At 31.1% G+C, this 25,997-nt stretch overlaps 4 protein-coding genes across 4 annotated transcripts; 1 reads left to right on the forward strand and 3 right to left on the reverse strand.

Moving 5' to 3' along the window:
• Window positions 1-205: 205 nt before the first annotated feature.
• Window positions 206-11,271, reverse strand: Cdc45 (cell division cycle protein 45). Its single transcript, XM_068767573.1, has 10 exons — window positions 11,149-11,271; window positions 10,782-11,072; window positions 9,567-9,644; window positions 8,094-8,225; window positions 6,738-6,932; window positions 5,607-5,764; window positions 4,162-4,363; window positions 3,017-3,211; window positions 2,172-2,332; window positions 206-603 (listed from the first exon to the last, which is right to left on the reverse strand). Exons 1-10 carry the CDS (start codon window positions 11,197-11,199, stop codon window positions 462-464), a joined length of 1,605 nt encoding a protein of 534 aa, XP_068623674.1. The 5' UTR covers window positions 11,200-11,271; the 3' UTR covers window positions 206-461.
• A 1,023-nt stretch (window positions 11,272-12,294) lies between these two features.
• LOC137924046 (RNA polymerase II-associated protein 1) lies at window positions 12,295-16,028 on the reverse strand. Its single transcript, XM_068767353.1, has one exon. The coding sequence runs from the start codon at window positions 15,938-15,940 to the stop codon at window positions 12,296-12,298; it is 3,645 nt and encodes a 1,214-aa protein (XP_068623454.1). The 5' UTR covers window positions 15,941-16,028; the 3' UTR covers window position 12,295.
• Window positions 16,029-16,457: 429 nt separating this feature from the next.
• Window positions 16,458-17,464, forward strand: LOC137924273 (translation machinery-associated protein 16 homolog). Its single transcript, XM_068767658.1, has one exon. It carries the CDS (start codon window positions 16,533-16,535, stop codon window positions 17,019-17,021), a length of 489 nt encoding a protein of 162 aa, XP_068623759.1. The 5' UTR covers window positions 16,458-16,532; the 3' UTR covers window positions 17,022-17,464.
• A 2,025-nt stretch (window positions 17,465-19,489) lies between these two features.
• Window positions 19,490-25,698, reverse strand: LOC137924024 (transmembrane protein 134). The gene is made up of 2 exons (XM_068767320.1): window positions 25,453-25,698; window positions 19,490-21,714 (listed from the first exon to the last, which is right to left on the reverse strand). The coding sequence occupies exons 1-2, from the start codon at window positions 25,602-25,604 to the stop codon at window positions 21,372-21,374; spliced, it is 495 nt and encodes a 164-aa protein (XP_068623421.1). The 5' UTR covers window positions 25,605-25,698; the 3' UTR covers window positions 19,490-21,371.
• Between the last annotated feature and the right edge of the window lie 299 nt (window positions 25,699-25,997).

The raw sequence follows: 25,997 nt of genomic DNA on the forward strand, positions 1-25,997 counted from the left end.
CACGAATCTATCCTGTTGGAAATATATGATGGAGACCTACGCCCAGCAGTTGACGCCATATGGCTGGAAGAGACGATCACACTATTATTTATATAAATTATTACAAAACACGAGATTCATTATGCATTTTTTAATTCAATTACAAATAAATAACATTAGAATCATTAGCTAAAATTACAATTACAATTAATAATATCTTAAATTATTCATTGCTGTGATAATTGATTATAAAAATTATTATCATATCATTTGAAAAAAAAAATTGAAATTTACTATATCGAATCAATTAAAATAAATTGAAAAAATCACTGAAATAATAAACAATAGTCAATCATTTGAATTAATTCATTTAACTAATTATTGTAGAACAGACTAGGGTTGTGTATTTTTTCCGCAAATCTTTTTAATGGTATATGGCATAATTCAATTTTAACAGCAAATAGTTTTGAATGTTTGAGAGGTCATGCGAGGAGGGCTGTGAGGGCGTCGAGGAACTGAGCCCTTTGTGTCGTCGGCAGCGTGATGACGGACGTGTCCACATGGTCCAGTGACACTGAAGCCCCACTCTTGCTTGCCGCTTGCTCAAATGCTGCACCAAATAGGCTGCGAATTTAAAATTTCTCTATTCAAGTATACATATACATTATTTTAACATTATAAGTAGTAGACTACCATTAGTAATGACTTGTTGAGAAGCGCCAGCCAGAAACTAAACAGTTGCTCTAATTAAGTGTTATTTAACATTTTTTTATCGACATGTTGTAATATTAACCATGTGAAGTCAAATCAAGTTCCACAAATTTCGATGAACTAAAAACTCTTGAATACTATATTTAATAACATACTTTTAATATTAAATATAAAGCTAAGAAAGGGAAAGTCTAAGATAACATGTGTAACTTTATTATATAAGAGGGACTGGAAAGTAATGTCGTTTCTGTCGACATACTTTACAGAAAAACCTGATTGATTTTTACCATTCCACAAAGTTTGTATACTAGATGGCGAAAGATTACTGATAAAGAAGGTGAATATATTGTTGATTAGAAATAAAAACTTATTAAATATGTAGTGTAAATTTAACTTAAGAAAGCGACATTACTTTCCGGTCCCCCTAATATATGCATAAGAATTTGCTAACTTATAATAATTTATCCATTATCTCTTCAACGGGTGACAATAATGTGCGAATCTGTTAATAAGTTACATCTATATTAAGTTTATGTATAAGTTAACATAAATAAGCCATGCCTTAACCAGTAGATAAAGTAGTGTTTCCTGGGTGGTACATCCGCAGCTGAATATTCTCTCTGTAGATTTCTATTTGACTTTAATTTCGATACTTCCGTCAATTATTAAAAAAAGTTATTTTTTTAGAATAGGACATCACAACTCATAAATTACAAAACTAGATATTTGTGTAAAAGGTGAGTGTATAGTAAATTTAGCAATAATTTTTAAATTATTTTCATATATATTTAATTGTTCTTTATAAAGTAATCACACTGAAATATGTTACATTAACTTTTTTTTTTATTTGGAATGTGACAGGTCTGCATGAACAGGTAATTATAAACAGCAAATAGCTTATTGCAGATTAATGCAAAAGCAAAATAATAAATATGATCATCTTCTCATAGGTGTGTAAGCTGTTTGGAAGATGGTGTAAACATCCGACATTCTGTCAGAGAAAAACATCTCAAGGGACATTGGATGATGATCAAGTTAGTTTTAACTTAGTTTCTAGGGGAACCGGTGCTCACAGGAGTTCTAGCTTAGACTCACAGAGATCCAAAATCAAGTCAAAAAGAATCACTCTCCATTAGAAACAGAGTTCTAAAATCAGCTCTTAATAAGTTTAACACATAATGTGAGATAATCACAGATTTTGTGTAGTTTTTAATAATAATACTCAATTATTATGAATTTTAATCAAGAATTCTCTGAATAATGAAACATAACTAGATGGTAAACAATAAATAATTATATACACATGTTAATAATAATAAAGCCTTTTATTTTAAGAAATTAATAAATTGATGTGTTAAATGTGGTTTGTCCCGAGTTCTGGATCCCTTTCAGGCTGAGGATTTCCTCCAATTCCTTCCACTCTAGTCTATCCCTCGCTTTAGATATTATTAAATAATAAATTTTATTGTAACATTACTCACTTCCTGGGTTCCTGCTCAAAGCGTGGTGGGAGCCCTAGCAGTAAGCAATTGGCGCCGGTCCCCGTGCTAGCCAGCAGCGGCCTGGAGACTCCGCCAGCGATCCAACGCGCTGCCTCGCCCAACCACAGGGGACCATGAATCAAAGCTGCCTCCGGAGTACCCTAAAACAATATCTTTGATATAAGTAAAACATTCCATCTGTTTTATAAAACTGTTTACGACCAGGGAAAAGTCCATCATTTACAATATACAGAAATAAAAAGCAAACAATATATGCCAGGGGTGCGGCTCGCGAGCTACATGCCTGTCGTCATATGATTGTCAAAATATGAAAAAAATGATTGGAAATTGAAACAAATTACTGGTGTAAATAAGTATTAATATTATTCCACCATAAAATTAGCGAAATCCAAACATCGATCATAATTAACTAACCGTCATTGTAAGTATTAATACTTCAGTACATATATTTTGTGCTTTTGTTTAAATAATTTCAATAAATATGATTTTTATAAAAAAAAAACATTCTTCTGAGTGTTTTAAATGCGTTTTCAATGGCGGCTTAAAAAAAAATTTCAAATTTTGAAAAATGTCTCGCACTATCAAAGAGCTTTGCCGTCCCTGATATATATTTATTCAAATATAATGTTGTGGGTGTCTATGGGCTGAAAAGATGACGACGAAATCATATTGTGCTGATAAATTGATATTTTTTTTATTTTAAAATTGATATATATTTATATGTATATATATGCTATGTGGATAAAAAATATAATTCATATAATTGTAAAGCATGACAATCCTTCATAAGTAGTCTGTTTGAATAATATAAATGTCCACTGTACCTCTTGAACGATGAAGTAACTAAATGGTCCAGCCAATAGCAATCTTCTAGAAGAAAGCGTCGCGTGGACTAGACTAGCGACAGCTTGTAAGCATCTTCTAGCAGCTGCCGCGCCCCTGCGCCAGCACTCATTGTCCCCGGACACTTCTAACGCCGCCAATGCTTGTTGGAAACCTTCAGCTTTTGGAATTGTTTCCTGTAATAATACATCCAATGCATTTTATCACATTTTTTTGTTCCAGCATGAATTCCAAAAAAAACTTATTAATTCTAATTTTCAGTGCATACAGAAACTTATTTATACGCCGCCAATGCAAAGCAACAAAATACAATTTGATATTCCTCAACCTAGGTACTAATCCAATCCAAAATGAACATGCATACTTTGTATCAAATAGCGATGAACTGTTACAAAATTAATTTTTATCTATTTATTTATTTTCATTTTGACATTTAAAGACATGCCAACTACAAAGAACCTTAAACTTTTTTTTCAGTAATTACAGTGTACGCTGCTGGTAGACCATGATCATGTCAAAGAAATAGCTTAACAGTCTGTGTGTGATTTTGATATGGCTTGAAACAAACCGATATTGAGTGCAGACTTTGTGGCCTCCCTACAAAGTCTCTCTTTGAATACAATTCTGACCACAATCCATTAGCAAATGGTGAATACCTTCATTCTATTGTTTCTGAAGATGTTAATGCTGTTAGCCCTGAGACTTTTACAGCTTCATCGGTACTGAGTTCACAGAGCGGAAGGGTCTGTGAACTAGATGAATATCTTCAATTACTCCACAAACCTCTTAATTCGGAGACTGATTTTCTTATGAATTGCATGCTATTACTGTAACTGCTATCATAAAATATAACCTATTTTAACTATATAATTAATTCAGGCATCACTTTGCGGAAGTCCATCCTAAGTAAGAAAAGGAGCTAATATATAGCTGCTGCGGCTATGCGGCAGTGGTCGTGCAATGAAGTGCACTGCACGCCAGTCCGCTGATAAATGGGCGTGCAGTAAACAACGCGAAACACAACTACCACCGTTAATTCACTCTACACGTGTTTCACCACTCCACAGGGCATCCTCAGGAGTAATGTTACACCAACCAGTGCCAATACCGAGTTATTTTAACTCACATGTTCAATCAACGCCATAACTACATAAACGGTGTCCAAAGCAGCTATAGAGGCCATATGAGGCCGTTGCAGTATGAAGGTAGCCTTGGTGGGCACCGGCAGCTTGTGTTTCGGAGCAGCTGTCTCCAACGCTTCCAGTAACGACCGCCGAAGTTCCACATCCATAGATCGGTACGCCTGTCGGGCTTGCTGCAGCGGGAATCTGGAATAATTCAAGTACAAAATTTCTTTATTCAAGTAACCTATTATAAGTAGTAAACTACCACTGGCTCTGTATCTGCTGAGATCTTGCTAGAAAATAAACTGTTGCCTTATAAATGAAATTTAACAATCCTTAAATGTATACATTATAATATCAATTATTTAAATTAGTCAATAATTTCAATCAACTAAAAATTCTCTAATGCTATAATAAGATTTGATTCTTATTATACTTTTAATTTTAAATTTGAAACTAAGAAAAAAGACCTAAGATATGTTGGTGTGTTTACATTAATTATAATAAATAAAAAATAAGGGTTGTCCCAAAGTGTATTTACTAGGCCCAGCGAAAAAAGTCTAATTCATTTGTAATAAACAGAATCAGATTTTTTAATAAAATTCCGAAAACCAATATTGGACTACCATTTATAAAATTCAAAACGCATATTAAAATTGAGTTGACTGAAAAGATATATTATTCGATGAACAAATATTTAAAAAATAACAATCCTTGGAAATGATGTCGCTTGATTATTTTGTTTTCATTTAAGTATTGATAAAGTGTATAGCATAAATGGTATAAAGCATAATACATATTGTCAAACTTTAAAAAAAAAATTTTGTTGTTATAGAGCTACTTTCTGCTTCTTCTCCACAATAATAACACCTTGCGAAGCGAAGACAAAAATGAAATAGATTTAAAACAAAGTTGACAATCGTTGAAAAAATGAATTTTATCTGTTATTTTTGCTCCTATTTAATATCTCTAATTATCATATATTATATTTAAGAATTAATCAAAAACTCGAAAAAATCATATAGTAGCTTGAAGGATTTTTAAGTGATAATAAAGCTTGGCAATGAATTACTCTAATACAATATTAAGGATATTGTGAAGGTGACCACAGAAGAATCCCGTCTTACTTTGTGATGGGCTCTTCTCATGTTAGTATGCATTTGGAGCTCTATGTTTAAATTTAAGGATGACTTTATGGGGGAGTTCCATTTAATTCAAGATTCTACAGAAATTAATACAACAAATGGCAAAGTAGAAAATAAAATTATTAAATAGATATGTCAGATACTGTCATATTAAAATCCAGAACAGCGACTATTGGATGTTGAAAGTCAGAACATAAATTTTCATTGCGAATAACATTCACATCCAATGACTTTCTATGACTTACCCTACATCTACTGGTTCATAGTTTGCATCTACTTAATACAATTAATGTATAACTCACCCCATGTCAGCCAGTAGCTGTCGCAACCTGGATGAACCTGAGCGTGCGTACAGTTTCAGTTTGGGAGCTAAGGCGGCGGCATGGCTCAGGGCAGCTTCTAGTGTCCACTCTCGGTACAGCGGCAGCCATGCATCTTTCTCCATCACCACACAAGCCGTCTAAACAGCATTATGTAAAATCAATTTCATAAGACAATTGTGATCTCACTCCAGGCTTTATTAGAACCCAGTTGCTCAGCAGGCCATGGAGAGAGCTATCCTTGGGATTTCTCTAAGAGGTTGAAGTAATTGATGAAGCACGCCAAATTGGCAAGTTCAACTGGCAGTAGCCAGGTTACAGCTCACATAAGAAATGGCTGATAAGATCTTAAGGTTCTTATAGTATTAATTATGAATAGAATATGGTAGGTACAGATTATGTAATAGACCAGGGGTGGCCAAACTGCGGCTCTTTGAACAATTATTTTGGTCTCCCATTGATTGTCAAATTATTTCAATATTTAAATTTATGTAACCTATGTCAGCTCCTGGGAAATTGAATCAAATTACTGGTGTGAATAATTACTATTATTATTCCACCATAAAATTAGCAAAATCCAAACACCAATCATAATTAACTAACCCGCATCTTAAGTATTATTAGGAGTGCTGTCATACACGTGTGCTATTACATCTAACTTCAATGCACATATTTTGTACTTAAGTCATATAATATCAAAATATTCGTTTGCGTGTGTATTAAATTGCGGCTCCCGAATAAACTTCAAATTTCGAACAATAACTTGAACTATCAAGGAGCTTGAACACCATTGTAATGCATATACATGCATTATAAAGAAAAAGATTACACTTTTAACTTACGTAGGAGTGCATTGTACCATTCTTTGGAATGAACCGCCTCTGGTTGCTGCATTTATTTAATATTCACCACATCTATCACACTTGGTGTTCAAAGCCATCATTGAGTTATACCCTACTATATAACGAATATGCATTTCTTGTAACAGAATATTTAATCGCCTACCATCTTTCGCGGCTCTTATAGTTTTTAGGAATCATCTCGATAATTCACTGTATGTATAACAGATTTTTAATTCCAGGTCCAGGTCTAAGTATCTAGGTGTGTTCTTACTCGATTAGCAGCAGAATCATCATGGCGGCGAGCAGCTGCAACATAGCGATGCAACGCTTCAGCGTCCAGGAGGCATCGAGCTGGAGATCTTGCATGTAGCGCTGAATGTGCTTCAGCTGCCACAGCTGCCGCCCACAACGCTGCTTGGGACAGACGTGATGCAAGCGCAGACAACTCCAATAAAACGCATGCACTCTGAAATAGTTATTTTACTTTAATTTTAATTTAGAATTTATGTAAGAGAACAAATAAAAATCCATTAGGTGAACCAAAGACATAGTTAAGGACGCCTGAAGTTTTAGGCAGAGGAAGACCAGACATCATGGCGGCCTTAAATCGTGCAGTGGGCATCTATCGTTTGATAAGATAATGATGAAGTAAGTGAAACAAATGATGGCTGTAGGCTTTTTTTTAAATGGCTCCCGCTATTAGTGGCTTTTCGCTCTCCTCTATCATATTTATAGGACAGGGCATTACAGTCTAATTATATGACATCCTCAATTAAAATACTTATTAACTTTCACAATTAAACAATTTTTGCATATTTACATGTTTCTGTTTTGTTTATTTTAGCTTTATTTATCTCACATTTAAGGCCTTAAAATGATTACCTTAAAAATATGCCTAAATGACATTCCATTTTAAAAAATACAAAGTAATTGAATTTAAAGGGGGGGTGAATGTATAGCTCATTTGTCAGAAAAAAAAACTTGCAAAATCACAATGTACTTTATACATATTATCACTATCCATATACCTTATAATCGCTCTAAAACATCTTATATTAATTTATTTTTCTATTTGAATGTGACAGGTTGATAGCTTCTGGCTGTACAAAATCTGCAGAGACAGATAGTAAATAATAATTAATTATATACTTAAAACTTTTTCTTTCTACATTATCATTATTATTTCTGAAACCATCGATTTTTGAATAGGGATACATACATTAACTGTCAGAAAGTAAGTTATATATTCACCTCTTTGTAGCTAATAAACCTCTAATTACCCCGATAAAGGATAACTTAATTATAAATGATTTAGTCAAAAGATTTCTGGATTAACAATTGTTTCAAGATAAACTGTGATTGCCTATATAATTGACAGTACAACTACCTATGGACATATCTGTCTGAACTCCCTGGGTGCCGATCTGCCCGAAATAAAGTAGGCTACATTATATCAAATCACCTTAAAAATACACTTATCACTTATACACAAATCGCATGCTATAGAAGTACTTGAAACTGCAGGATCATAAACAATAATATTTCATTAATTATTTTTAAAAATTCATGATCCAGCACTTGAAGGGTATAAATATACTTTTTATTCGTAAATAATAAATAAACTTACCGGTTTTCCATTGTACGAAAACTGTGTATAATTAAACATGAGAGTGTGCCTACGCTCTTCCCAAGCTTTGCGCGCCCTCCTTCGTTCCACTATGGCTTCCAGACCTTCACGACCACTTTCCACTTCTTCATTCTGAAAATACATTTATTTACTTATTTCATACTTTATCCCGATTTATTCTTCTTCTCAATACATATTATGTGCTATAATTGAAATCCATTTATAAATAAAATAATGACAGACACTCAACAAATAAAAGAAATAAAAATAAGCTACTAACACCTACAATTCTTTTTTTAAAAGTTAACAAGTCATTCATGGGTCTGACTACGCATATATAATAAAATTTCTTAAGATATCTTAGAGCTTACTTTTCTTTAAAAGTACATTATTAAATATGTCTTATTATAACATTCAAGTGTTTTGATTGAAATGTGTGGAACTTATTTGACTGAGCATTGTTAAATTTCATTTCTGGCTGGCACTTCTCAACAAATCACCATTACTGGTGGCTTACTACTTAAAATCGGCGTTTTAAAAGTGCATATAAATGCTTTCTTCAATATCTGTAGTTTGAATTTTAAAAACACATGTACAAAGGACTATATTGAAATTCTTATTGTAACTGTACAGCTGCCACTTGAAATACATATGTTATGCCCAATTGCTAATATGCTAATACTGACTGACAAGACGCTTTAAGCAAAAAGAAAATAAACATTTTGTTGACAGACAATGGACTTTAAGAGCTAATGTGCAACAGGACTATAACTTATGCCCACACACACTATTAAGTAAATAGCATTCCACATGGAATAGTCATATCTAAATATCCACTTCACATTAGTCTTATATTAAATTTAGAATATGGAACCTCTATTTACGCTTTAAGTTCTCTACTCCTGAAACTATATATAGCTAAAATAAAAAAAATAGTAGAAATTTAATTTATTATAGTGTTCATTCTACAGTGATAAAACAAGACATCCACCCACAAGGTGGACAAATAACCGAGTTATAGGCAAATGCTATATATGTAAAAGCATTCTCATATATCACTCTTATATGAGTTCCATATACATATCTATAAATGATACACATATGACTCCTTATTAAAAGTGGTTTATTTTAAATACTAAGAAAAATAAAGTAGTGAACGAAATATATGACTTTCTTATAATTAAATAGATAACATTTTAATTAAAAATTTACATATAAATTTACATATAACTACAAAAACGTTTTTTCAAATAAATTACAGAATTCCAAAAACATATTACATGTTTACTTACTATAAACTTCATAGTAAAAAATACTTATAACAAGTGTTTTATGTATAAGGGACATGAAATCGCATATTTTAAAAAGGTATATTATACAAGTACCATATTATACAGTGGGTTATTCTAAATAATTATCAATTAATCAGAATGAAAGAATATAATGCATGTAAGGTAAGAAAAGTAAACCCACCTCATCTTCTTCATCATCTCTGAATATATCATCAAAGTTAGGAATGTTTTCTTCTTCATCTTTGTATACTAAGCGGACCTAAAAAGATAACATCAGTATAAATAAAGAGGTCAGCAATACTAATACTTTAAAAACATGTAAAAGATAAAATTAAACAATTTTATTACTACACAATTATGGCACCCAACATTTTGAAATATAAATTCGTAAATAACAAGGGCTACCTATTTTTAAATAAAGTAAGGAAGTTGATCCCTTTAAAGAACATTTTAATATTTATTGAGTTTAGTTGACATAAATACTTTCAGGGCCAATGTTCTTTTTATTAATTTATACATATTAATATATGTATAAATTTGAGGAAGACTACATACAAATGGTAAATATTAGAATCAAGTTGAGCTCTCTGAAATTGCCATCATATTGCTTAAAATTTATGGCTACAATAGTATCCTAGCACGAAAAGACCAAAACACATTCAGACAGATTTTTTTGTTGATCTGTCATAATTAATCATAATTTATTTTTGATAATAATTTGTAGGAAAATGAACAAAAGAAACTATTTTCTGTGTCCACCTGTGCATTGACAATTGTAATTTATTGTCTCATTTGCACAATGATAATAGCACATACAATTATCTATATCAGACACACATACAAAATGTAATTCAAAAGTTTGTTCCATAAAAACCATTAACTTCAACTACAGGTAAACTTGTGACTTAAATATCTAATCTATGATAATAATTAAATATGATCAACTCACCAATGAAGAGATCAGTAAACAAACCTAAAGCAACTAATTGGCAAGTTGATATGGTAGTGAGAATGCAACAAAATAAAAAGCCACAGGAGCTTTAAGGTTCTGGGTTGGAGACCACAGCCCCGGCAAGTTCAGCATAGGACATCACCCACAAGGTAGGGAGATGACCTTTTAAGGGCCATCAATAAATGCTGGATGCTGGTTACTTCTAACCAATATTAAATGAAAAACTGTGCCTTTTGTCCAATAGTGGACATCTCATAACAGAAATAATTTGCCATATGATAGATTTATAATATTTCAAAGTATAATATAAATCTTTCATAATTAGTTCATTTCAATAACTAAATTTTCTTCAAAATAGTTCAGTGTCAGGTAAAATACAACCATTATAACATATATCAATTGAAATAACACTATTATATATTATAAAATATGTTTAATTAATACCTGGCCATCACTATAAACATTGCATATGTCTGATGGTTTGTGAGAATCTAAGACGAAAAAAACCACTTCCTCATCCGGCTGCAGGATATCCACCAAATCAATAGTTCCACCGCAGTTTATAAGCACTACATATTTAATTTCCTCATTGTTTTCTTCATAGGCAGATTTGAGTTCAGATATACCCCCCACAGGAACGAGTGTATACGATATATTATCACATTTAAAGAGATCTTGTAGAATTTTACATGCGCATATCGCGTCAACGTCGTAGTGCACTAGCAAAAGAACTCTCTGCAATAAAGGCATATATTAAAAAGTAAATAACACACTTCCACACATCTACAGTAATTATGAATTTAATACTTACATTACCCAAAAGTATATTATAGAAATCATTTCTAAGGTCCTCTACAAACATTTTGATTGAAATATGTTAATATATGTCAGGAGATCATCATATTGAAAGATTTCATATAAATTATCGTCGAGATCACCTGTGTATCACCAAAACAATTCTTAAACTGTCAGTTGAACTGAAAGACGATAAAGGTTTCGCGCCGAAAATAATAGTGCGTTCGAAAACTTACTATCAATTGTAGTATTGAAACAAGTTTTTGAACAATTATTCAATTCAATTTCGTATAGAATTCATTGAATAATTTTAGAAATGCCTCTTTTGTTTTATAAAATTACAACAAATAAATCTCCTAATATGTAAATGTACGCACGACGATAATATTGTTATTTTAATTCAATTATTTTTTCATTAAAAAAGGTTAGTGTTTGCCGCCAACGCTGATGAAAAGATACATCCTATAACAGAAGTAGGCTATAGCCTACACTTTTTATTTAGTAGCTAAATTCCAGTGCCTTATCAGGAGCCGCGGAAGCCGATATATAGTTTCATGAAGAACTTATTATAGAAATAATCGTATTCACTAAATTGGGAGGCCGCCGCGCTCCGATATTTAGTTACCATGTGACAAGTAGTTGGACCTAAAGGGACCACAGCTTGGGCTCTTACTCAATAATTTCGATTAGAGGAGCCTCCACCGTCTAAATACTACTGTCGTAATAAAATTACGACTTCTTCCGAAAATTTATTTAACTTAGCTCACAAAAGTTATTATTTAAGAAATAGCTACCGTTAATGTATGTACACTTAATTGTACTAAGTTACGTAAATGTGTACTTTTACGCGTCTGAAATAGTTAATAACTCTACTTAGGGTAGTTAACAGAATTTCATGCAATGGTGACTATATTTATTTAAGAACTATTTTATATGTAGAAAATTTCATTCTGAAATCATAGTTGTACAGGATTTTATATGTATATTACAATATTTATTGGGAATCGAAATGTTATCGAAAAGTAATACCTGCGAGTGAATTAATTTGCAATTTATTGAAATAATTGAGACTAACTAATAATTACAAGGGTTTTCTTTTTCAAGTGACATCTAATTGTAAACTGCAATGTTTTAAATAAATGATATTTATTATATAATTTTTTTTACAATTTCATGTTATTAACATGGTGTTCTGCTATTTTATGTACAATTGTTCCAGGTCGAAGTAAATTACTGTTCAGAGCTCGAAAGTAACACTTTAAAAGTGATTCATCTTTTTCTTCTGGATATAAATAATCTTTAAGGTCATAGCATAAATAGCTTTCAGGACAATCAAGTGCTCTGAGACAACCAGCATACTCAGACCATAACATTTTCCGCCATTTCACATTGTGCCTTTGGGCCAATGGTACTAACACACATGCTGCAAAACATGGATCACCATAGCTCACTCCTTGAAAATGTTCCAAAAACTGCATATAAAAATCTTGAAAATTATTCAATCCTGTTAGCTGTTTGTCAAAATTAAATTTATGCCTACTTTTAAAAAGTACTTCAATACATTTCTTTAACAGAAGTTTTATAGAATGTTCCAGAAACAATGAATTATCACATAAGAAAACGCACATTATGCGACAAAATCTGTCTGTTACATCAATTTCATCAAGAAGATCTGGAAAGCACATTTCATTGAAAAGTATCCATTCTAAACTACTGCTTACAATTACTTCTTTCTCTTTAGCTTTTTGTTCTGCTATTTTCTCAGCATGGTCACCAAAAACTCTAGGTTGTGTATTTACTTCTTGACTTTTACTGTACAAAGCTAATATCGGCAAATACATCCAATCTCTTGGCAGTATAGGTTCTTTCCACTTCTTCAAATTAATATTTGATTCAAAATTATAGCTGCTGACATTGATGACTTTACTGTAGCATACTTTAATATCTTCTATACATGTAAAAACTTTTGAAAAGCCATCCTTCTCAGACAAAGACACTAAATTAAAAAGTCTTTCAGCTGAAAACCATTGTTTATTGAAAATTATATTTTCAAAGAGATATTGTAATTCATATTTTTTATCTACACGAAGTATGTAACAGAGTTTATTAGCAACAGTGTATAGTAAATCTTTTTTTGACTCAGCAATATCACTTTGTACTGCAACCTTTACGGTATTAAAAACAAAATCAGTTTCCATTCTCGTAAACCAATTGTCAGATAAAGATGGTGATTTATTCGCTAACTTCCTTAAGTACATTAGAACATGTTCTATGTAGCTGTTACAAATGTTTCTATCATTAACAAAGGTCAAAACTTTAAACAGAGATGCGAGAAAAGGTAAAGGGGATGTGATGTTCAAAATTGGTAATTCCCTTTGCGTTGAGTCTATAACTATACTTCCAATATTAACAAGATTTTTAGTAAAATGAAAATCTTTAGCATCAATACTGGATAATAAATTTGAACTTGGTATTAAATGTTTTATTAATTCTTTGAAGCCACATGATTGTACTAAATTCTTTAGACTAACATTGAGGAATTGTACAGTTTGTTTTTCACATTGTATAACAGTTCCACAGCAGTCCAGTAATGAAGAAACTAAACGTAAATGACCACATGTGTACTTTTCAAAATTGGAAACCTGTGACAGCCATTTCTGAACACCCTCTTTTAATAACGGATATATTAGAGATTTATATTTATCAAGATTAATGTTACACTGAAATAGCTTGTTCACAAATTGTAAAACTATGGCTGCATGCATTATAGATATCACCGAAGAATTATAAGTAATATCAGTACCCTTTACATGTTTATACAGTAATGTCACTATAACTGGGAAAACTGAATCTGCATTATCCATTCCACATTTATAATGAAGGCAATTTGTTAAAATACTGATTGCTTCAACTTGTAAATGCATACCATATGTACTATCAACTCCAGAGCTTATGTATTCCGATAAAGGTTTCAGTATACCATATTTTTTTATTAATATCTCATCAATGTCTTTATTTTGTAATGACAAAACTCTAAAAAGTTTAAGTGCAGCTAACATTGGTTTCCCTTTATATACACTGTTCGAATCAAAAGTAAAGTTAATGCCAGTTGTCGGAAGAAAATAATTAATAATTGTTAACATCAAATGTTCTGTATTGACAATTTTTATAGCAGTCTCTTCTGAATCTCTAGACAATCGTGTTAAAATTTGTAAACAATATTGGACACAATTAAAACTAGGTTTAATCACATCTAGTACATAGTATAACCTTTGAAGAATGTCTGTTCGTAAGAGTACTGTTATAATATCAATTTCTGCAAGATGAAAATCCTTTAACTCAGACTCTTTAGATTCAAGTTCTTCAATTTCAGATTTATCATTTTCAAGACATGGTTGAAATGTGCCTTCTTCAAATCCCAATAAAGCATCAAGTGATGCTTCATCTACCCTGTTGTAAATAAGATTTCTCATAGCTTTTAATGCGGGCTCTAATATTATAGTTTTATTTTCATCTATTGCTATTCTAATAATGAAGAAGATTTTTGTTATTGGCAGATCCATAATATCTTTGTACGTACCAGCATTGTAATATTCCAAAATACCCGCAATAGTGTTTAAAGCCATCACTCTTTGTTGTGCTATGGTTGAACGAGAGAGCTCTATGAGTTCTGTTAAGGAGTATCCAGGTCTATGTGGTTCTTCTCCATGGTGGAAAAGAGTTTTAGTTTCTTCTGTGTAGTCCATTGTATATGGTAGTAAATATCCTTTCAAATCAAACCTGGCTTCATATGGCTCATCTGGCTTTATTTTTTTACTGTTTGCAATGGCCTTCATCCATTCCAATTTGTCTTTTTCAAAAGTATCAAAATGCAACCACTTGTTGATGTTTGGATTGGAAAGAATGTCATTTTCCCATAAACTTTCATGATCAATCAATATTTCATTTTCATTAGGAGTTATATCTTTAACTTTCAGGGTTTCTTCACTTATATCCATTTCTTGTGGTTTGTTCACATCTGGTACACAATCTTGTTCTGTTTCAGTATAGTTTTGTTTCCGCTTTGTTTTAAAAAACTCTATTAACTTTGGATCTAAATTTGAGAGTAGCTTTTGTTGTTCCTCTAAAATTTCTTTTTCTGACATTTTTGCCAATCTTTCATTGTTTTCACTGTGTATTGTTTGTGCCTCTTCTGATGACAAGACATAACTTTTCGAAGAAAGGTTTAATGTTCTTGAAATTTTCTCTTTGGAACTATGTGGTTCGTCAACATCCATTTGTGTATCATTTTTATGTAGTTTTTCCAAATGTAAAGCGTGTATACTTTTATGTTTAGTAGCAATAGTTGGATCATACTTTGTTACGATAGGAAAACCTTCCGATGGCATTGTGTATGTTTCAAAATCAATAAATTTATCATTATTTTTTTCAATTATGTCACCTAAAACTGATGGTAGTATTTTGGGAAAGTACACTTTGTCATCGTCAATATCTGGCGTTTGATTGTCCTCTTCCGATTGAGAGTTTTTTTCGACGATATCACCAACCAGAGGGCTTGGGTCGATATCTTTGCGCGCTCGTTTTTCTGAGTTGTTTGTAAGACCTTTAGACAAAGCATATTTTGAAGGTTTCCGCGTACTTGCATCAGTGGAGGTTGTCCTTTTAGTTGTTTGATGTTCTGTACGTCGTAAATTAACCACTTGTGCGGCTGGTTGCAAGTTTTGGTTCGTGTTTTTGTTCCGGAGAAACTCCTCTTGCATTCTTAACAAATCATCCTCATTTTCACCAGGCTTTGGTCTTTTTATCATTGTCACGAAAGAGACTTTATTTCAAAATGTAACTTTACTTTAAAATTATTATAATAAAAAATAACTGCAATAGTTAAGATTATGTTATTCGATATTGTTTAGGTTATTGACAGTTCAAAATATTAGAGTACAGACTATATAATTTTTTCATTATTGGGGATGTAAAACGAGTAGATTTCAAATAATGGTCTTGTTCAGCCAAAATGTAGCCGAGGAAATTAAATATGCAAAAGTTTTAGACAACAGGTATTTGTCTAGATATTGATAACATAATTTTTTGTGTGTTGTAAATATATTAAGCTGTAAAAGCTACGAATATCAACATATCACATTTATGAAAGAATAATATTTTAGAGGTAAAGTTGTAACTAAACAATAAATTTTTCTTAAAATATAACTTATGTAATTTAACTTTAATTAAAAAAATGTAATCGTTGAAAATCTTCTAAATAGACTACACGGACTGATAATATTATCAAAGTTGTCAGAGTGACATTAAAAAAACACGTGCGCTAGTCGATGTCAAACATTTCTCTGCCTAGGTACAAATTTTCTTATTTCACGAAACGATTTTGTGGCCAACGAAAACAAGATGCCGAAAATAAAACAGAGTTTAGACAAACTTAAACATCCTAACAGCAGAAAAACAATATCGCTGGCGAAAAAAATGCTGAAAAACGAGAAGAAAAACCACAACAAACTTGGTACACACATAAAAAATAATTTAATAGGTGAAAAAATCATGTGGTTCAAGGAAAGGATACCGGGGGAATGTCTTGTTTTAACCAAAGAACAAACACTTACCTTAATAGAAACCTATCTATCGCGATTTGATGAAGAATTGGAACAAATATCGCTTAAAAATTCTATCGGTCATAGAAAAAGTCGACAACATGCTAGTCGAGAAGATATTATAAAAATAACAAAAGAACGGGAGCTTGAAGAATTCAATACATGTGGTCTTGAAATGCCAGATTTAATGGACCAGCATCAGATGGAGGTGTTAAAGAATTGGAATGGAGAGCTCAGATTTCTGCAACATTTTAAATTAAAACGGATTTCTAGAAAGAGTTTAGTGTGATTAATTAATTCATATTATTCAACCATATGTTATATTGTAACTATTATTTCCAAAATAAGATGATGATGGTCATACTAATTAATCTTAGCAAACAAATTAAAGAAATCTGTGTCACTTAACATATTCAACATGATCAGTGTGACATTGCAAGATGGATTCTTGTACAATAGTTTTATCACATTATCATTAAAACAATATAAAAAAATGATAGTATGTCCACACAAATAATTAAAATTGCAGTGTAAATTTGAAGATATGTGGTACATATACCAAAATATATATTTTTTTAATTTTCATCTATTTAGATGGATCTCTGAAAAGGCTTGAAAAAATTTGACAGGTCCTATTCTGGTATGTAGCTGACATTATAAGGCACAATAAGTAATTTAGGCTACTTTTATTTCAGAAAAATTTTTAAACAAAAAAAAATAAACAATAATTTTTATTTTAAATTCCATTGGATAATCTGTATATAGACAATCATTTTTAATTTGTCAAATGCCTATGAATATATCTGTCCGAACTCCCTGAGTGTTTATGGGTCAGATCTGCCCGAAATAGTGAGAGCTAAATTATGTCAAATCATTTTAAAATACAGTTTAATATCGCTTGCTCTGGATGTATACAGACCATGAAAACATAAACAATAATATTTCATTTATGATTTAAATATATATCATACCTGACACTGACAGGCACCATGTTGAGGCACATACGGATTAAGGGTTATTGTTCCAAAGTCCAGTTGAAGATGACTGTTTTATTAAATCATAATATGTACAATTTTACAAATAACACAAATAAAATTAACATCAATTACACTCATTTGGGTTGAGCTACAGTTGATACATACAAACTTACAAAACTATAATTTTTTTTATGTTAGGAAACTAAACATCTCAGTCACTTATAGTATCACGAAAATAAACAAATTATAAAAAAGTAGATATACATATTTATTTACCGAAAATAGTTACAATGTAAATACATGAAAGTCAAGTGATTTTTGTTGTTAATTACATTATAATTAACTAAAATCAGTTTAATTCTGGTAATTACACACAGTATTTTTATTTTATTTTTTTGAATGGGTAAAAGTAATCTATTGGAACTATTTGCTGTGTACAACTGACGAAAGATTAAAAAAAAACTATAATGTATACATATGAGGCCGTATAAGTTTATTGCAATGACTACTTGTTTATACACTATGATTCGTTATAGTTGTAAATGCTTTAAAGGGGTGAATAAATAACTCATTTTCTGTGAAGTAATGTACACCCATCCTACCTACAAATCAGTAGTATCAGTAGGACAGAACAAATAATTTTAATAATAATATGGTATTAAACTACAGTACCCAGTGATAAATATTGCACATTGACCTTTGGAAAGAGAAAATTGGTTAATTTCGGCTTTGTCGGGCTTTATCTCTGTCCCACACTACTTATGTGACGTTTTGTCAATCGTGCGACAGAGATAACGCCCTTCAAAGGTGAAATTGGTCGATTGTCTCTTTTCAAAGGTCGAAGTGCAATATTTAGCGCCATGAATTGTACCTGCAGACTTTGTATTACCAGAGGTTATTGACCTGTCACATTCCAATAGAAAAAAAAATTATTAATGTAACATATTTCAGTATGACCACTATTATGGATTATTGGTACACACTATTCAAAAATTAATGGTTTTAGAAATACACCTATAACCAATCATACTGTATATAGTATGCATCATTGTAACTGCATTTATAACTGAAAATGCTGTTTGTAAATCATATTCAGGTAAATAAATTTTATAAATAATATAAAATCCGAATTTATGAACAAAATTTAAATATAAAAATGAGTGTCCTGAAAAGTGTCTTTACAATTGTTTAACTATTATATCAGATACATGAATATGTCATTGTCAAACATCTGTTGTGTTAAAAATACAATTTTAAAAGTTTTTGATTTCTACCATTCATCATATGCCTAAGGACACAGCAGTTAATTTGTAAGAAAACGAAGTCAAATTTATTCAAAAAATCACCAAACTAACTTTAAGAAACAGGCTTTATTGTGACAATGAAATTTTTTAAAAGTATTTATTAGTGTGTAAACAATAGTCTGCTATGAAAGACTTATTTAAATTTTTAATAAGCTGTAATGTTTCCATTGAATGAACAATGTATAAAAAATGTGATACAATGTTAAAACTTGCAACTTATCACTCACTGCATCCACACAATAAATTGGCAAATTAACATTACAATTTTTTTTATTTTTGTCATCTGCATCTTGTCATATTTTTATTAAATTTTTATATAACTTATTTAAGAAGTTAAAATTAAAAATATTAATTATGGTTATTGGCTCTGTTTATGACTATAAACATATTTAAATTTTTTTCAAACACTTAAAACATGTTATTTAATTTTTGAAAAACTTTGTTACTGTTTCACAATTAAATAATTTTAAACCAGCTATTATATTCTCCTGAGATAATTATATTTAAAAAATTTCATTTATAATTTATTTAATTAAAAACATACACATCTAGAATAAAAATTATCATTATTTGATTTTTCTTCAACTAAAACACAATGATTTGCTAATGATTTTTCATAAATAAAATTTAAAAAAATGATAATGATGATTATATAGTATTTCATGTAAAAAAAAAATAATTTTTAAAATATAAAATGGACTAGTTTGACAGTGAAAATATTAGTTATGTTAGAGAAGTGTAATGGTGTACATATTCTCTAAATACCATCACATTGTCCCGAGATCCACATGCGGAAAAGACCACGCAAAATTGCAACTTATGTATATAAAATCAAAAATTATAATTTCTTCCAAGTCATTTTCAACTTTTTTATGAGATTTTATTATGTATGTAAGAAATATCCACCTTTATACAAACTCATATCTCTGGAACCACAAGGATTAGAGATATGAAATTCGGTAGAAAAATACCTTTTGCAGAGTAGAGGTCAGCTAAGAACAGTTTTTAAAATAAAATATATAAAATTAAATTTCACTCACAAGATGGGTTGATTATGTTCACAGGCAGAAGATAGCTAGTATGAAATAATTGGGAGTACATTCCTTAGCTTCTCTTAACTTGTGTAATGTTGTTGTAAAATAAAGCTAATATTAAATTCATCATCTGCTATAATGTGAAAGATATTCTTATTACAGAGTTTGCAATACAACGGTACACTTAGCACACAATAATGTGTCATGTTACATGTGGCATTGCCTTAAAACATTCCAGGCCATGTGGGGCGTATACGACCCCCACTGCACTTCCATTCAGACCATTTGCTGGTCTCATTGAAAAACAAAGGATTCTTAAACAAATGATTTTAAGGGTCGAATACAGATAATATCACGTAAACGCATATATAATGCATATTATAATTTATAACTTTTTCTACTTATTATAGCTTTGCAGTGGTGAAAAATGTAAAGCATATGTCTTAAAGTACTTTTTTTAATTTTTAGTGTGGGTCGTATACGCCCCACGCGGCCTCGAAAATCTTCAAAAATTGTGTGTAAAATCAGTTTTTATTACCAAACAGCTAATAGTTTTTAATTCTAGCAACACAGAGTTCAAAGCTGTAAATGCTGACAACACTCATCGTACATTGAATATAGTGGAATTATAACAGATACATTTATAACCCATGACAATATATATTTTTGAACATATTGTAAATCATGAATTGTTATTTATCTTGCCATAACAACTACATTGTTTACCAGTGATATATAGATACATAGAGTTGTAACATGATAGGTATTCCATTTTCAATATTTTAATTATTGACACTTTGCTAGTACATTAAATAATGTAATTTCATTCCCTAATCTTAATTTCTACTTGTTAACATTATATACAGAATAGTAATTTTTTAAAACACCACTGTGGTCTGTGGTTTATGAGTTGATGCTAAAGTATGAAAGAACTAAAAATATTGACTAACTCTACGTAACTAGGCACTTTGATAGTTCATTACAATACTCAATATTTAAGTAGAAGAATTTTTTTTTCTTTGACATTTTATAATTCTAGCTCACAACAATTTAAAGATACAAGTTGGATGTTATTTACAATTCATAAAATACTTTTTAATGAAAAGTCAAGTTCATCTAAATGCATAATTAAAGATAGGGATATCTTTAGGATTTAATAATGTTATATATACACATTGTACTCACTTTTGATCCATAGATTTCATTTAAAAAAAATCGGGAATAAAGCAGAGGCAATTATTTAGAGAGCAAACAGTAAATTTAATCCGAATACACACAAAATTAAATTCATACTCTATACCTAATCATGTAAGAGTAAAGCAAATCAGGTGAACAGCGGTAGGTGGTAAAAATCATAACCTCTCTGCCCTCTGGCTGCTAGCCAGATGTAAACGACGTGGTAAGCACCAGGAACAAAGCATATCATACCCGCTACAAAGAACACCGCACCCTGAAGTCCATTCTCGGGTTCGGCTACAGCAAAGGCTCCCATTCCAAGCAGGCCTACTCCCACGAGCAGGAGGATGACCGCTGCACACACCGTCTTCCAGTTTTCCCGGACTTTGGGGTGGTTCCAGCAATACATTGATTGAGATGCTTCAACATATTCATGGATAAGTGAGTCTGAGTCTCTTGAAGTGGTGTCTTCTGTGCATTTGTAGGTTTTACTGTAAAGAAACATAATTTATCTTAAGAGAAGTTAAAATATAACAATTTTTGGAATTTAATGGGTATGGAATCATACTTTATGTGAGCCCTAAACAGATTTTTATTATAAGTTCTCAAAATAAGATTATACTAGTAATAATTATAAGTTAATAATAAAGTACATATAGTACAAAACAATGTGTATCTTAAATCTAATTACAAACAACATGTACTATGTAAAAAAATGGGTATTCAGTAAATAAATACCTATTTAAAATAATCTTTAGGCACAACATTATAAAACCGGGTAATAACAAACACATTTTGAAGTTTTGGACATCCTATTTTCTCACATCATATTCCCTTTCATTATTTGTAAGCAAGGTTTTGGTTAAGAAACAATTGAAAAATACTTATTTATTATTTATTCATACAGAGAATAAATTATGACATCTTACATTTACTATAAGCAGAACTGTCTAGATAATCCTGAAGATTTTTTTTAATGCTTTCTTGGCAGTGTTTAATTATCAAATTGCCTGATGAATGTGGATGAAAAAGAAGATTGTAGACTTAGTAGGTCATTTTCACTATGACCATGCATGAAAAGCATGTGTTGTAATTGTATACTAGATCTAAGGCACGTGTATTAGCCTTTAAAATGTACATCACATGTGAGGCAGTTACACAATTATTTAATTAAACTATAAAAACATTTCTAATGCTTCTTAATGCATAGATAAGGCTTCAGAGGTGTGCAATATGATAAACAAACATTGGTTTAGCAAATGTCTTACCAATTTTCAAAGTCATGACATTTAAAAGACATTTTATGGGAATATATTCAATTTATTATTTATCCTTATATCATGACAGTATTGGGGCCAATCATGCCAGTCTCCGCTGCCATTTTTTCCAGGCTTTTATTTTTTCAACAACTTGTATGGAGCTATGGTGTTGAACACTTTTGTAACTGGGTCAGTTTAAAGAGATCACTGTTCTTGCCTGACTTATTACCTTCTACATGGCAACCCCCAAGAGTCATGGTTACTACATATTTCTTACAAATATTCTATATTTTGAGCGACATTACTTTCCGATCTCCCTAATACACCATTGCTAATTTTTAACAATCAAGAGTGAATATTTTGACCTAATTTTATACCTTTAAGACCAATCATTTAAAAATATGCATTTGTTCATTTATTGAGCCTCCTGCCACAGTTTTTTTAATTTATTTTCGTTCATTAACATGCTTAACACATTCTAGCCAAAGTGAATACATATACGGTTTTTAGTTTGAAAACACGTATTTTTTAACACCTTAAGGTACATGATTTTTGCCAATTTCGCAAGTCATAGCTTTCAAAAAAAATCGGTCGCACATCGTGCGTTTTAACTGTTCCAGTACACGATCTGAATTGTCGCAACGTGTGCGAATTTAAGGGCAATGTATAATTAAGACAAAAAAAAATGATTAAATAATAAACAATGTTTGTGTACAAATTTTATTTTTAAGATGTCTGCGGTGGAATTATAATCAAATGATCAGTTGACAAAAATAACTTATTATTTTAAAGTGGATAATGAATCTATAGCAATTGAATGAATCAATATCAATAGAAAAAATTAGTAGTCTTCAATGGTATCGTATATTTCAAAACAATGAGGTAACTTCTTAAATTTGCATGTTTTTTTTTATATACTTATAATGGAATAGGCGTTTGTCTTCCATCTCACCTAATGAAAAGTGTAGATGAAGACGAAGGTGGTACACGCCCATCTAGAAGAAACCTGTTCACTCTACTCTTAAAGGCTCCAGAGTTCAACTCATCAGGAAAAATACACCCCAGGCAGGTCGTTCAAAATCTTGGCAACTCTTAACAAAAATGTGCTGTCAAACCATTTAGTTCGACTTTTGGGTATGTCAACAATGTATGAATGAAACTTTTGCCTGCGCCTAGTAGTCCGATAAAGGAATGAAGATGGCTCAAACAGTTAGAAAAACGCCTTCAAGCACTCTCCAAAGTGTAAAACAAAAACCCATGTAGTTTCACATCTTTTGTTGTTATATGTTTCACACATACTTTGCAAGCTCTTGTTGGATTTTTTCCATTATTGTGGAATCTATATGTTTAATATACCAACCACAAAATTGCACCTGTAGCTTCATTAGTATATCTTGGTTCGATGATTATTTTTGTCTGTATTAGTTTTGTAATAGCTCAAATTGCTTGTTCCAATAATACACAATATTTTATGTACCAAATCCTAACCACGAGACTGACTCATGGCTTTTGTTTATGGCACAAATTCTTTACCACCACAAATCTGACTCGTGGCTTTTGTTTGTGGCACAATTGCCTTACCACAAGTCTGACTTGTGGTTATAAGCCAAAGGGTTAAGGAATGCTCCTAAACCTCTCTTTTGTGTGGTATCTCATAAAATCCATTCTTAGTCGACTTCTACTCAATGATAAGTATTTCTCCCAAATTTCTGGTTGCTAAGCCTTATGATTCCAGAAATGTTATCAGTATATGAGTGAAAAAGAAACAAAAAAAAAGTTACACCATCATGCTAAATGCTGTATAGACTAACAGATGGTGTGAATGCATAATTATGACATTATAAATAAAATTATGTATTATAAGGTAAAGTTAAGTAACTGTAATAGTTGATATGATAGGTAGGAAATAAAGAAGGGAAAAAATCTGAAAATGAAGTAGTGCAAGATCACTGCCATTTTATGGCATGCTATGAATTTGATTTAAATTTCTATCAATTTAAGATCTGGCATTCTTTGCATGACATGCACAAGTGATCATTATAGATGATCCTAAGTGGATATTACTGTAAACATATGAATAAATAAATCACAGACTGTATCATAGTTTATGAATAAAAACAATTTTGCTGTAAATTACCAAAAACATAGAAGTGATATTTTTTATTTATATTTCTATATATTGAATCTACCTCTGGAACTAAATATTGTCTATGAAAAATAACCCAATTGAGCCATAAATTACACCTACAACCAGTATTTAGAACCATTTTCATTGGTTTTAGAAGGTACACAAAACAGTGATAGAAAACACTTCTATATAAAATATCTAGATGAAAGAAATACCTGCACCCGCTTGAGTGCTAGTAGATTTCTAATCCAGATTTGGTAATTATTAATTTTTCTATTTCAAGCTTATTGAAGCTGTCTTCATAACTTCTTAGATAAAATAACTTATTATACTTAACTTATATATATATGGTCAATCATTGATTAATAGCTTTGTGAACATGGATTAACTATGAACTTATAATTTATTATCTATGTGTTGAATGAGATTATATTTGTTGAATTTATAATCTTACAGCACATATACAATAACAATTATTTTCCATCATAAAATAGTAATTAAACGCTCGAGTTTATCTCAAAGCTGTAAATCTATTTACATTTACTTTGTCAACAAGACAACAAAAAAAATTAAGATCAAAGCTGTAAAATTCGGTTGTAAATGAACTGGCTTCAACAAGCAAATAATGATGATTAATTAGCATCATGAAAAGGTGTGAATCGAGGCTGCAGATCGAGAATAACGGCTTGCGCGATTAGTTCAAATACCTTTGCCCCACTATGGTTTCGTGACTCACGAAAAGGTCAAGAACAACACGTTTAGAATAGGCCATAAAAGACTTATACTTGTTGTCATGAATGAACACTGTACTAGATTTATAATGTTAGTTAAATAAGATATACCTGGAAAGGTAGTCACCGCCATTCTTGAATTTGTTCTGCAAAGGGGACCTATCTCCCGTCGCACCGTACACTTTTATCGCCTCATCAGTCTCTTCTTCGAACGCGTCGTCGATTGAAAAACGTTTATCACTATTACCGAACGGTCGAGTCATCGTTAAATTATTTGGTGGGTTCAGGGTGTGAAATAAACATTACAACAAAATGTAATGTTCGCACAAAGACAAAACACAGCTGTCAATTTGTCATATCAACATGCGCCATATTGATCAGGCGTGTTCAGAAACTAGGATGAAATTTCTAACAACTACAATACTTTTCCACCTTTATATACTCGTAATTTGTTCTATTTAAAAGGTGTGAAAAAAACTATACCACTAATTAAGATTCATGTTCACATGCTTAAGAACTTTGAAACTGGTTCTTCCGTTAGTAATTTCAAATATTGAATTTGTTTTTAACGTAAGATTAAAATTTTTTTAACACAGGTTTCCTTATGTAAGAAGTAGTGACATTTTATAAAGATCTTGTTAATTAAAATTTAATTT

The sequence above is a fragment of the Battus philenor genome, unplaced genomic scaffold (assembly GCF_028537555.1).
Source record: "Battus philenor isolate CCGP_79_NKW_IND1 unplaced genomic scaffold, ilBatPhil1.0.hap1 SCAF_23, whole genome shotgun sequence".
Lineage (NCBI taxonomy): Eukaryota > Metazoa > Arthropoda > Insecta > Lepidoptera > Papilionidae > Battus > Battus philenor.

Excerpts from the sequence above, each read along its gene's own strand:
- LOC137924046 (XM_068767353.1), bottom strand. The coding sequence starts at position 15,940 with ATGATAAAAAGACCAAAGCCTGGTGAAAATGAGGATGATTTGTTAAGA.
- LOC137924273 (XM_068767658.1), top strand. The coding sequence starts at position 16,533 with ATGCCGAAAATAAAACAGAGTTTAGACAAACTTAAACATCCTAACAGC.
- LOC137924024 (XM_068767320.1), bottom strand. The coding sequence starts at position 25,604 with ATGACTCGACCGTTCGGTAATAGTGATAAACGTTTTTCAATCGACGAC. Across the intron at positions 21,715-25,452 it reads GGCGGTGACTACCTTTCCAG|TAAAACCTACAAATGCACAG; the intron begins GTATATCTTATT and ends GTTTCTTTACAG.
- Cdc45 (XM_068767573.1), bottom strand. The coding sequence starts at position 11,199 with ATGTTTGTAGAGGACCTTAGAAATGATTTCTATAATATACTTTTGGGT. Across the intron at positions 11,073-11,148 it reads ATAATATACTTTTGGGTAAT|AGAGTTCTTTTGCTAGTGCA; the intron begins GTAAGTATTAAA and ends CCTTTATTGCAG. Across the intron at positions 604-2,171 it reads TTTGAGCAGGAACCCAGGAA|CCTATTTGGTGCAGCATTTG; the intron begins GTGAGTAATGTT and ends TTAAATTCGCAG.